This window comes from Capra hircus, chromosome 22 (assembly GCF_001704415.2).
Source record: "Capra hircus breed San Clemente chromosome 22, ASM170441v1, whole genome shotgun sequence".
Lineage (NCBI taxonomy): Eukaryota > Metazoa > Chordata > Mammalia > Artiodactyla > Bovidae > Capra > Capra hircus.
Genome location: NC_030829.1, coordinates 21,575,426 through 21,589,235, shown reverse-complemented (window position 1 = coordinate 21,589,235; position 13,810 = coordinate 21,575,426). Strand labels below are relative to the sequence as shown.

Genomic DNA, 13,810 nt, shown 5'->3' with positions numbered 1-13,810 from the left:
CTCTATAAATACCATTTGAAAATCCTTTATATCAAATGGTAGAATTTTTAGGGAGTGAGTGTAAATTTTAAGATTAGTTTTTTAGAAGTTATTTCTAAACGTTTTTGACAGTGTATCACTGTGAAAAATGTTACATGAAAAATCCCTAAACTTTGTGTATGTATGTGTGTTTAAAAGTTATATACATGTGTTACTGTAATAATGTATACTTTATAAAAACAAGCAGGAAAATAGACAAAAAAGATTATGATTAAACAAAATAATGCAGTGTCCTCTTAATCATGATTAGCACACTATCAGGTATATGAATGCTTAAGGCACGTGAATGCTTTGAGTAAAGTTTATCATTAGAAGCAACATGTTAAGCATTTTTTTTTCCATGTTAAGCATTTTAAAACAATTTTTAATATCTGGGTGTCTTTTTTCAGACCTTCTTAGATCATCATTTTTTTCCTTCTTCTGGTTTGTGGGGTCTGCATTACTGCTGTCTTTGATGTTTTCATTTCATTGCAGGCATCTTTTGAAGCCACTAGTCCATTTAGTGAGTGAGTTCTACTGTATGTGCCAAGTTGCTTCAGTGGTGTCTGGCTCTTTGCGACCCCATGGACTGTACCCTACCAGGCTCCTCTGTCCATAGGATTGTCCAGGCAAAAATACTGGAGTGGGTTGCCATTTCCTTCTCCAGGGATCTTCCCGACCCAGGAGTTGAACCCGCGACTCATGTCTCCTGCATTGGCAGTTGGGCTCTTTACCACTAGCTCCATTTTCTACTACATAAAACAGTGTAAAAAGTCACAAGCCCAGGCAACCCTAAACAGAAGCATATCACCATGCATTGAGAGAGAGGGACAAGGTACAGAATGTCTGAGGGCAAGTTCGTCTATTTTCTTCCTACTCCCCAGAGAATTAAAACAACACTCAAGAAACCATTGCCCAGGGAAGTGCCTCCCAATAAACTTCTGTTTTTCTAAAAATTTTGTTGAATTGAGGAGAGTTGGATTTATATCCAGAAATGCTTGTATATATTGTTATTGCATATGATGCAAAGAGCTGACTTATTGGGAAAGACCCCGATTCTGGGAAAGATTGAGGGTACAAGAAGAAGGGGGTGACAGAGGATGAGATGGTTGGATGGCATCACCAACTCAATGGACATGAGTTTGAGCAACTCTGGGAGATAGTGAAGGACAGGGAAGCCTGGCGTGCTGCAGTTTATGGGGTCGCAAAGAGTCAAACATGACTTAGTGACTGAACAACGACAGCTGTTGTTGCATCTAGTGAGAATATTGCCCTTAAATTTGTTCATTATAAGGGAAACGAGATAACTCTAGGGCAGCATCAAGAGTTCTGGATTTGGATTCTGAGTCCCAGCTATGCTACTAACTGGCTGTGTGACAACAAACAGTTGACTTTCTAAAAGTTTCATTTTCCTGTTCTCACATGTGGTGATGAGAATTAACCATCCAAGGAGAGGTTTGTAAAAGGGCTTTGTAACTTGTCACTTACATTTGCATATCATTTATAATGCTTTAATGAAATAGAGAAAGTTTTTTCCATAGGTTGAGTATATACACATACATCCTCAGTGACAATTTTTTGCTTATTTGTTTCACTTCTAGATTGCCTCTTTAAACTATGTCCCATGAATCGCTACTCTGCCCAGAAGCAGTTCTGGAAAGCTGCTAAGCCAGGAGCCAACAGCACGACAGACGCAGTGCTGCTCAACAAACTGCACGTACGTACTGGGGGGACTCCATGGCGAGGTCTCATGAGCCGCCATATGGTTGTGTCTGGGTGGAATGGGTTGAGAAGATGAGTTTTGCAGCCCTTCAGCTCTGGATAGTGACTCATATGCTCTTTGATAAAGGGATAAAAGAGATCCTCTGTGATCCTAAGGAAAGGTGGGTCTTGGTCATCCTGAGATGTCTTGAGAGTTACTTTTCTCAATCATTTCTTTTTTTTTTCCCTCAGCCATTTCCTTTTCAGAATGGCTTTGAGTAGAGTACTGGTTATGAGCACAAGCTCAGCAAGCGAACTGCCTAGATTGGAATGCTAGCTCCACCCCTCACCAGTTGGTCATCTTGTCTGAGTTACTTGGCTGTTTTGTGCCTCCATTACCTCATCTGTAAAATGGGAATGATAATAATATCCACATCAAGAGTTTGTTGTGAGGATTACATGAAATGAACCATGAAAGGTTCATGTTGACAGTACGTGCCATATGAGAAGTACTCAGTAGATTTTAGCTGCTATCATTGTATTTATCTTGTCTGTTGGTTGGCATATCAAAGAGATACTCATTCCACTGTGCTGTGTGACCATAAGCAAATTTTTGAGCCTCTCTGAGCCTGTTTTTCCATCTGTCAAATGATGACATAATTCTTCTAGTGTCTAGATGACCTAATTCTTCTGTGAGGCTTATTTATCTCATGGAACTTCTTTGCAATGTGGAGAAGAAAGATATGACATATATCCAATGTGGTATTATTGAAATTTCAGTCCATTCCACACCCCCCTATTCTGCTTTTTTTTTCTGCTTGTCACTTCCCATCATCTTTCCAATTTATTTATTAGCTGTCTACACTGATTAGAATGTAAACTACACAAGGACAGAAATCTGTGTCCGCTTTACTGTATCCCTCTCCCTCTTGCCTACAACATGTGGGGCACTCAAATATTTACTAACTGGATTTTTAAAAATCTTTCTTGGACGATGATCTTTAAGGACGTACAGTATCTGTGAGCATGTGGGGCTCATGCCTGCCCAGTTTGTGACCAGTAAGTGGCAGAGTCACAGCCAGCTGCACTGGGTAAGGTGGGACTCACGGAGGGGACTCCTTTACTCGACACATGCTGTGTTAGATGGGGCTGAGGGCTCCAGGCATGATGAGAAGACCAGGTCCCTGATCTCCCTGAGCTGAGCCTCTAGTGTGAGGACGCACACACACGTCGCCTTTAAAATGAAATGCACGCCTTGTGCCTGCTACACCCTCTGAGGCGTCGGAACTGTCCTCACTCTGCTCTGGCCAGACTCACTCTACTTCCTTTGCTTTCATTTGTTTTGGAGCACCACAGACTCTTAACAGTCTCAAGACATTAGCGCTTACAGCTTATTCTACTGAGAACATCCTTCCCCTGACTTTGCCTCAGTTAAGATCTCTGCCTCCTTCGTCTCTCAGCGCAAGTTATTTCAGCAAAGTCTCTCCCCATCTCTTTATCTAACCCGCGTCTTGCTTCCCTGTATCATGCACCTTGTTTATATCTTTCTCAGGACTGATCGCAATCTGCAATTATATTAAATAGTCCCCTTAATTACCATCTGTCACTCAGTAGAATGACAACCCCACAAGATGAGGAGCAATGTCTGTCCGGTTTACCACTCTATCCCCAGTACCTGGTAATAGCATTTGGCACATAGTAAGTGCTCAAGAAATATTTCATGAACGGATGAAAATAAAAGACTGTGCTCAGTGACAGTGGTAAAGCTCTGGCAGTGACTTACCTTCTGGGAGCTTAATACCTGACTAAGAAATAGAGGTAGTGACACAGCTGTGGCAAATACTATTATAGGGCAAACCACCAAAGCTTTGTGAGCTCCTAGAAAGAGCTTCACTGGTGGCTCAGTGATAAACAATCCACCTGCAATGCAGGAGATGCACGTTCGATCCCTGGTTTGGGAAGATCCCCTGGAGGAGGGCATGGCAACTCACTCCAGTATTCTTGCCTGGAGACAGAGGGGCCTGGAGTCCATCAGGTTGCAAACAGTCATAAACGACTGAAGTGACTGAGCACGCAGAAGGAGCTCCCAAATCTTCTCGTGTGAATAAGGGTGAGTGACATGGTAGTCAGGGAGGACTTCCTGGAGGAAGAGGAGGTGACAGGCCTCACAATGAGGCATCTTTGGCAGTGAGAGGGTAGGAGAAGGAAAAAAAGCAGAAAGAAAGAGGTCACTTTGGAGGCTTCCAGGACTGCATCATTATTTTAATAGTTTTAGGGCAGATATTCTCAGCCTCAGCAGACCCATTTCTCCCTCTGAATAGCAAATATTATTAATATGTAACTGTATGAACTGGAAATAAAAGTTATAAATAATATAGCCTCCCAAGATACCAAAGTTTGAAAATGAATTGTAAAGGTAAAATAAAAGGAAAGGTATTTTATTAAGTTACTGCTCAGGCACCATCATTCTAGAGGACATAAGGAAATAAATGCTTGTACCTGTTCGTATAAACCCCATGAATAAGGGAGTTAAAGACCGTGGCTGATGTAGGTCTCTAGTTCCAGTGGCCCAAAAAGCATGTCTTCTATAAGGTGATTTTTCAAAATGGTTAGCATTTCTTCATAATGTTACGAAGAATACATAGCACACTCTTCTCTTTATTAAAGAACACTTCCCATTTTGGGGAAATTGTTAAGAATAACGTTAATTAAACCATGCAAAACTGTGCTTTGTGTGAATGTGTAAAGTGGAGTTAGGGACTTGGCTCAGAAATGGCAGGTAGCCGGGACTTCCCTGGTTGCCCATGGTTAAGACTCTGCCCTCCAGTGCTGGGGGGTGCACGTTTGATCCCTGGTCAGGGAACTGAGACCCCCCACATGCCATATTGGGCAGCCAAAAACTTAGAAAAATAAGTAAATAAATAAAAAGACATTGCAAAAACCACAGAGTTGAAAACTGCAATCCTAAAAGTGACCGAGAACTTTGAACTCCTTACTAAAACAAACAACAAATGTTCTCTTTCATGCTGTGTTCTTGCTTTAAATAGATTTTAAAAGGAAACCAGTGCTGTCCCCTGATTTAGGATTACTGACGTGACTTTTGGGTCTTAGTTACTCTGTGCAGTTCCTACTTTCCTTGCTTAGTTGGACATTTTTCCCCCTCGTGTCTGAAAACCATTCACATGTTCTAGTGTCGTCATTAAAATGCTGTATTTTGGGAAGCTGCTTGCCTTTGGGGGTGGATGGCCAGTCTCCAGGGGGTTTTCATTTTTATTTTTGTCAACTACTGTGGAGCACCCCAATCAAAGGTCAGATTATTTTAAATTAATGCCATTTAAGGAATTAGTTGTCTAGACCACTTTGACTTCCTTTTGCCTAGGCTGTGCAACATGCCACCAGCTCTCTGAAGGACAATGACATCTAGTGGCTGGTGGCTGTGTGTGTCTGTTCTTTCATAGAGAACTGGATGCTAACCCCCCTGGTCATGATTTCCCAAGACTCTTGGCAGAATGAGGTTCCCCTACCCTTAGCAAATCATGTAATTTGTTCTTCGGGCCTTGACTACATTTCCTGACAGCGTTTCTGTCTGTTACCTTGAAATAGCACCTACATTGTTTTGGTTCTGAGAAATGATCTGTTACTTTAAGCTGGGAACAACCAGAGGAGTGATGAGTCTTTATTGTCTTTTGAAGCCTGGGTCCTGCATTGCTTATTTTCAGAAGCCTTAATTCAATATCATGTTATATAATTCAGATTTTTTTTGACCTTAAATAACCTTTCCCCACTGCTCCAGTGACCTCTCTGTGGTAATGTAATAATGGTTTCTCTATTTCTGAAATAAAATAACAGGTGACTGTGATGGGATTGGCCTTGATGTTGCTTAGGGAAACAGAGTAATGTCCATGGTGAATAATGGTGGTAGAGAGCATAGCATAGAGTGCCATTTCTTCCTTAGAAATTCGGAACTGTCCTCAAGTCATTGTGCAAGGAAAAGAGCAACAGGTACTTGATTTATTGGGATTCTTAAATATTGAAAAGGTAACATTTAAGGTGGCTTTTTGTTTACTCTTATTTTTAAATTAATTTTTAGTGGAGTATAGTTGCTTTACGATGTTGTGATAGTTGCTACTGTACAGCAAGGTGAATCAGCTGTAGGTTTTTGTATATCCCCTCTTTTCTGGATTCCCTTCCCATTTAGGTCACCACAGAGCACTGAGTAGAGGTCCCCGTGCTGTACAGCAGGTTCTCATTAGTTACCTGTTTTACACTCAGCAGTGTATGTATGTCAGGCCCACCCTCCCAATTCATCCCGCTCTGCCTCCCCACCCTTAGTGTCCATACATCTTGTTCTCTACGTCCGTGTCTCTGTTTTGCTCATAAAGCTTTCTAAAAACCCAGGCTTCTTGCCATGGAGATAGGATGAAGATGCTTCTGAAAAAATGACATGTGAGTATTGTAAGAAGTGAATTTCAAAAACACATGAGTATGGGAACGCTTGTAAGAATTAAAGATTTTAAAATTTAAAAAATAAAAATAAAAAAAAATTTAAAAAATTAAAAAAAAAAAACACATGAGTAAGAAAAGGGAAAAAAAAAATGGTATGCTCTCTAAATCTTACACCTCAAAGATAATCTTGGTTTTGTATTTGGTGTGTGTCCCAGTCTCCAACCTCCTATTATTCCTGTATCTCTGTATAAAGTATTAATGGGGACATGCCGTCTCACTTCTCTTTCTTTCACCTGCTTATTTCCCCACTTACTATGTCATGAATAAACAAGTAGCTCTGTATTTTTCATGGCTACTCGATAACTCCATGGTATAGCAGTACTGTAATTTTAGATAGACAATCCCTATGGGGTTCAGAAATACTTAGGATCCTGACAATTTTTTTCCATTCTGGGGGGAAGAACGTGATTATGGCCTCGTGTGCATGTCTGTTTACTTCTTAGAAGAAATTCCTGGAAAAAGGATGGCTAAGTCAAAGTTATACCCATTGACCAACTTTTTGGTGGATATTGCCAGAATATCCTTCAGAAGGGTAGTACAAATCCACTGTCTTAAAGTGTGGACTTATCTTTAGAATACACTTGAGAGAGTTAATATGTTTTTTCCAAGGTTAAAGCAACCTTGATCAGTGGGCTTGGGTATAGGTTGTACCTTACTTCTTTTTTATCAACCTTTTGCTTTACGTGTTGAACTAAAAATCATGATGGATTTTTTTTTCTGAAAGCCAAATTATATGTCAGTTATATCAGTAAAACTGAGGGAAGGGAACTAATTTATTTCGTGGAGGGAGTTACCTAAAGACTGACTTGTGAACTCAACACATATACAGCATTTATGCACTTAGCAAAAGATGACATGAATGGGAGAGTTTTCTCCTTAAAGAGCCCTTATAGCAAAACTGAATTCTTAGAATGGTTCATAAACTTAATTCATGGAATGTTTGCTTAGTACTTATGTGTGGGCTTAGTCATCATTAAATCTTTTAATGGAGTTTCAGAGATGATATTTGATATTCTTAGATATTTATTTTCCAGTTGTATGTTTTCACTTCTGATTTTACCTTTTGCATGTTTTTAGGGAAATACCATTTAATCTTTAGAGCTACTGGTGTTTAATTAGTCTTAAAAATGAAATCTGGGCCTTCTTGCTGATTAATCTGACATTTTCTTTTAGATATGCCAGTGACCAATGGTGACCACTTTTATCCTTAATCTAAGCATAGGCACAAACTTAATATTTTAGATTAATATTTCTTAGATTGAAGTCACTGGAAATCCTTGAGAATCAGAGGAATATCCACGAGAATTTTCCCTCTTATCCAGGAGCCCTTATATTATTTAAGTCCAAGAAACACTACTTTTAGATTTTCTAGTGGTGAATCCTTTCAGTGTGACATGTTGAGCAGAAATTTAAAAAAAAAAAAAAAAAAGCCTGTTTGTTGGGAAAATGTTGTTTTATTTTCCTTAATTCATTGATTTTTCCACCCTTTGAATTTTTTTTTCTTTCTCCAATTTCCTTTTCTTATTAGCTGAGAACTGCTTGGCAGAAAGAATAAATGGCTTTCTCCAAAGTATAAACCTGCCTTCTAAGTAGATTCAGTCCAGTGGTGTTTTTTTCTTTGGAAAGTACCTGTGGTTACTGGAGAGGCATGAAAATAAGCTTTTCATGCCCGAGGATGCAGCTCGGGCATGAAAACAGGGAGAAGGGAGGTGGGAGGAAGTGAAGGGAAGGTGTTTGTGAAGAGGAGGAGGGAGTGGGGGAGAACCCTGCCCAGGGCAGTTGCATGCCAAGGATGGCTATGGTGTCTGCACTGCTATTGTTTCTGGATGTGTCTTGAAACCAGTGAATATTATCTTTTTGTACCTGAGAACAGCAGACTGGTAACTAATTCCAAAACAGCAAGAGGGAAGCCTCTGAATAGACCATTGTTTAAAGGGTTGAGATACATAGGGTAAACTTGCAGCCATCTATATGAACACAGGCAGACCCTTACCTTCCTTTAATGTGGTTTGTTTCCGGTTTAGGATTGCTGCCTGCAGCTTATTTTTCTCAAAAGATACGCCTTCCTAAAAATACTTATCTTCCCAGTAGAGGCAGAGTGGATGCTGAGCTTAGGAAATGGGAAGATTCTTCATCCAGCCAACGTAGTCCACTTTCCGAAATTCTCATCATTAGGACATTTCCTAGTTGCAGAGACTTATGCATAACAATCACGGTTAAAATGTGTTGAATACCTATTTGGTGTCTAGTATGCATTTTCTCTAACCTCCATGATGGGAGAGAGAGGGGGGAAGAAAAAGCTTATTTTTGTCCTCGTTTTGTGAATGAGAATGCTGAGTGAGGCTCAGTGAAATTAAATAACTTGGTCAAGATGGTAAAGTTGGTTTGTGGTGGAACCAAGATCAGGTCTAAAGTGTCCTGTGGAAATGGGGACCTGGGAAGGAAGCCCATTACCCTGTGGCATCTGCTGGCATCTTGTCTGAAGGCCAGGGGAGACTCAAGGAGGAGAACGCTGGAAACGGTTCTGAAAGATACTACTGGTCATCATCATGCATTTATCACCCATCAGATTAGAAGAAATCCCTGTTATTTTACTTTGGTTTTACTTAGTCTAGGTTTGGGAGTCAGGGGTTGGAACAGCAGTTTAATTGCCTAGGATGAAACTAATTCTCCTTGAGCATGGTTATCATATGTTAACAGTCCTTACTGAGTTCTACAGGGAAATGAAGAAAAAGGACTGTGTGGGTTGGAGGCCTGCAGTTCAGTTCAGTTGCTCAGCCGACTGTTTTGGAAACCCTCTATTCAGCTGTATCATGTTCCCTAGGCTAGTAACATCTCCAGCATCATTTGTGACTGTATCAATCTGGAGTTTACCCAAATGTGGGTGTGAGATTGTCTCTTACTTACTTAGTAGCTGTGTAATTTTTTTTAATGACAGTATTAAGCAAAATTTCAAATATACATAGTAGTAGAGAAAACAATATAAACTCCTTTTGTAGCCATCATTCAACTAACTATGCATTGTCAACCAAACTTTTTCATCTCTCTGAGTCTGTTTCTTCTTTATTAAATTAGAATAATCATCTTCTCCTCAGGGAACTACCATGAAAATTACATAAATTATAATTGGTATATAACAATAAAAATTAACACTCCATGAATCCTTCTGTGATGAGAAACCGTGCTAAGTGATTCCTATGAGGTGAGAGTACTGTTTTTATTTTCATTTTACAGAAGAGGTAACTGAGGCTCACAGATGTTAAATAACACATCCAGGTCACAAAATCAGTATTTAAATCCTGTTTTATTTTACTCCAGAGCTATAAAGACAACCTTTGCAAATCATAAAAGGACTGTGCAATTTCCCTTCCAACCTTACCCTGTTTTCTTTAAAAACATATAAGCTTTTGACTTAGTCTTACGCTAAGCAGATATCTGTGAAGTCCTTAAAAGAAAGAACACATTTTTGAAAAGTCAAAAAGGCCAACAAGCAAAGGCATAGTGGGTTGGATTGCTAAACCCCTTGCTCCTTGCTTAGCCTCTGGGTGTACTTAGGTATTAATATTTGCTTATTTCTGTGGTCCTGTATGAACTGGCTGTGTTGGTTCTGCATCACAGCAGAGAAGTGAAACACATTGTGGCCTCTTTGTGACATTCTTCCTTCTCCATAAACAGCATGCTGCAGACTTGGAAAAGAAGCAGAATGAGACTGAAAACAGGAAATTGCTGGGTACCGTGATCCAGTATGGCAACGTAATCCAGGTAGGTCAGAACCACACTTCTGTCACGGAGCTGAAACATTACAAAGAGTGAAATGAAAAGCAAGCAGAGTAAACCCTATTTGGACACATAAAACTCCCATGGAGACAGCCAGCTTATTGGAAAAGTTCTGGCATTTCTTCTGATTAGGCTGGACTCTTTCAATGTGAGAGTCCACTTCTGTCCTTGGAAGCTGTTAATTTAGACTGTCCACATTTTTTAGATGGGAAGCTCCTAACTAAAGAGGAGCCTGACAGTTGAGGTCTTGCCTAACTTGCATTCCTTGAAAGTTCCTCCTATTTGGTAAAAACTGATGGAAGGGCTGGTCACCAGAAGTAATAAGAGCAATTCTGTATCTTCAGGTAGAATATTTGATGATGAGTCTCAGGTCTTAACTAATGGGTTATGAGGTTTACTTGTTTATTTCTGGTACCTTTAAATTGGAAAGGATTAAACACAATTTAAGAAATAGCTACCACAGGTTTTGCTGGAAAGAAAAAGTCCACCTGGGTCTGTCCTTGCAGAAAACAGTCTGTGAGGAAGTCCAGTGCCAAATATGGCTTTTAAAAAACCATTAAAAAAATTGAAGTGTAGTTAGTTTATGATGTTGCGTTAGTTTCGGGTATATAGCAAAGGGGTTCGGTTATACACATACATGTATATATATATCCATTCTTTTATCAGACTCTTTCCCATCAAAGGTAATTACAAGATATTGAATCTAGTTTCTTGTACTGTATAGGAAGTCTTTGTTGTTTATCTATTTTATATATTGTAGTGTGTCTGTGTTAAGCCCAAACTCCTACTTTGCCTCTCTACTAATGCTAATATTAAATTTACAACTGACAGAGGAGTTCCTTCCCAATTTTTCTCCTCTGAGATTTAAAGCAAGAATTCTTGACATGCCTCAGTTGTCTCGCTAGCAAAATGGTAGTAATAATGGTGTCTGCTGCCTATGATGATTGACAGGGACCTGTCACAGAGTATCCTCTGAACACATATTACCTAATATTTCTTATTTCCCCTAGATCTTGACATCCACCAATAGGTATTATCAGGTTACACACCACCCAAACCCAACACCTCAGCAGGTGCCTGGAGGATCAGGGCTGCTCATCAGAGTAAGAACGAAGGCTTGGGAACGCATTAACTTCCCTTTGTGTATCATGGCTAGGGGATGTCAGAGACTCATGGATCAGACAAGTTATTCCTCTACTTCCAGTAACCCTGGCAGTTTGTAAACCTCCTGGGAGTGTTCTAGAAACTATCTGCGACCCTGGAAAGAGGGATATTGGCAGTGGCATCTCATGCTCGTCTATCATGTCTCCAGAGATTGGACAAGCTTCCATATTCCCTTCCATCTTCTCTTACAGCCTGTTGAGTTGGGAAGCTTTGGTCAACTCTTCCTGGTCTAGACTTACTATGGGACGTTTCCCATCCAGATCTTCAGTCTTTCCATCCCTTTCATGGACCCACTTGCCAAGTATTAAGAATAGAGTGCTTAGAAATTCAAGGTAGAAATCCATAGCAGTCATGTTTTTTCAAATGAATTGAGAATCCCCCTAATGGGGTCCTCTATTAAATTGAACTGTGTCTCTTGTTCAGAAGTGCCCTTCCTTAGCTCCACCCTTGTGTCAGGGCATATTCAGACTGCAGTTCTTTAGACCCTTTATGTGGGGTTAGACCCCTTCCTGGTAACCAATGGCAGGAGTGCTGTTCTATCGGACAGCGCCCTTTACCTGAGTGACATCCATCTCGTCCAAGGCTGTTTTGGGGAGGAAATAATTTTCTTCTCCTCTTCCTTCTGCTTGTACCCCTTTGCTCTTTCTCCTTTTCTAATCATCCCCTTGCCCTAGGCACTTCTGTGGCTCTCTAACTTCACAGGCAGCTCAGTGGTGGGAGGAGTGTTTGATACATATTTAATATGGCTGAAAGAGAAATGGTAAAGATTCGGAGACGTGCTGACAGGCACCTTATTCTCTCGGTGGTTTCAGCTACTGCATCTGAAAAGCAATAAATACCTGACTGTGAATAAGAGGCTTCCGGCCCTGCTGGAGAAGAATGCCATGAGAGTAACATTGGATGAGGCCGGAAACGAAGGGTCCTGGTTTTACATTCAGCCGTTCTACAAGCTGCGATCCATTGGAGACAGCGTAAGTGCACGTTCCCAGCCCCGCGAGTGCTCCATGCCGGGCCTCCAACCGTGACTGCATGCTTGGGTCAGCTAGGAGAGATTTGAAGCTGGAGCCAGAGGCTTATCCTGTAGGAGGAGGAGGGACTCACTATGGAAACCAGTGTTTGGGAAACAGGGAAATCTGGAGTGAAGTGTGACCTACATACAGTAGCTCTATTTTTCCTACTGGGCTTCTGAAAAAATTCATAGGAGGAGCCCATTACCTCGGTGACTTTACCACGAAAGCCGCTGTCGTGTATTACTGTCCTGAGGACTATCCCCCTCCTTCTGTATCAGTGGTAGAGTAGAAATGCTTTGCTATTTGGGAAATAAAGTTAGAACAGAGGATGGGAAAGAAGTAGATTGATAGAGAAGGAGAGTGGATTTTAGGATTAGCCTCAGTTGGTCTTTGTCAGTAACTCTGCGGGTTCTTCATTCCATTTCGGTGCCTGTGGTTGGTTGTGAGCTGCGCTTTTCTGGGTAGGGGAGGTCATTAAGTTATAAAGCCCCAGAAAGTTATAAGTCATCCTTTCCAGGGCCACTTAGAACCATCCTGATACTTACTATCTACCTTACTGTGTGCTTATGTGGTCGTATACTTACCTATCACTATGTATAAATGCTATCAGCAATATTTCCAACCTTGTTAAGATTCTAAAATAGTTGTTTCTACCAAAAGAAATATGTGTTTAAACAGTGTGAAATTCTTACCAAAATGCTCAACTAGCCTCCACCTGAAACTGGATTTTGCCATTTTTTAATATTTAAGTATACAAACTCCGGGTAGTTTTAAAATGTTTTAGTTTATATGTGTGTGTATTAAAGTATATACAATATACCTGAAGCATCTAGTGCCAGGACCCACCACCCACCCCCACCCTGGGCAGCTGGTATACAGTAGTCATCATCAGCTGAGTATAAGAGAACTAGTCCAGAAAAGCTTACATTTCAGCCAAAGGTTTGGATTTTTTTAAAATGTATTTAACATAATTACATTCATTTGGAGTTAGAGAAAATTTGATAGTATGCCTTCCCCAAATGTATCAAACTGCGAAGAGATGGGTTTTACATTTTAGGAAACCATCCTTTCCATTCTTTTTCCTTCCGCTTCCATAATAGAAGACAAGGAAGGGTGCTTTGTTCTGAACTTAATTTCTAGCATGTCCTTTGCTTTCCTATCCTTTAAGGTTATCTTTTTATTGGTGCCTTGGTTGAGAAAATTAGATGGTTTTGGATTCTTACCCTTGTAGAATAGTGTTTTTTTGAATACTTGTAGAACAGTGTTTTTCAAAGGACAGGGTATCTATCTGTGCATAGGCTAAGATATCAATTTAGTAATTTGTGACTATTATTTTAGAAAGTGAAATAGAATAGATAGTATCAAGCTGTGTCGAACATAATGGGGATAAGATTGTTTGGCGTGGGTAACTTTTGTCTTAGATACGTATATCTGTGCATACATGCATATATGTATGTATACACATATGTCTACATATGTATGTTTGACCAGGTCATAATAGAAAACATATTTCTTAATATGACTTTTCAAAAAAGTATAAATGTCATTGCTTTATAAATGTATAGCTTTATTCTCTCAAAGGTAAAGACTTACTTCAGACAATATTCTGCTTCTACCCCTAAAACTTACTTATG

General features: G+C 40.1%; 1 protein-coding gene across 6 annotated transcripts in view; it reads left to right on the top strand.

Moving 5' to 3' along the window:
• The window catches only part of ITPR1 (inositol 1,4,5-trisphosphate receptor type 1), a 350,791-nt gene that overhangs the window by 129,086 nt on the left and 207,895 nt on the right, over positions 1-13,810 (top strand). For all 6 annotated transcript variants that reach the window (XM_013973556.2, XM_018066872.1, XM_013973555.2 and 3 more), the window contains exons 5-7: positions 1,620-1,735; positions 9,901-9,987; positions 11,979-12,137. In XM_013973556.2, the coding sequence (XP_013829010.1) occupies positions 1,620-1,735; positions 9,901-9,987; positions 11,979-12,137 (362 nt within the window). The remainder of the gene's footprint in view (positions 1-1,619; positions 1,736-9,900; positions 9,988-11,978; positions 12,138-13,810) is intronic.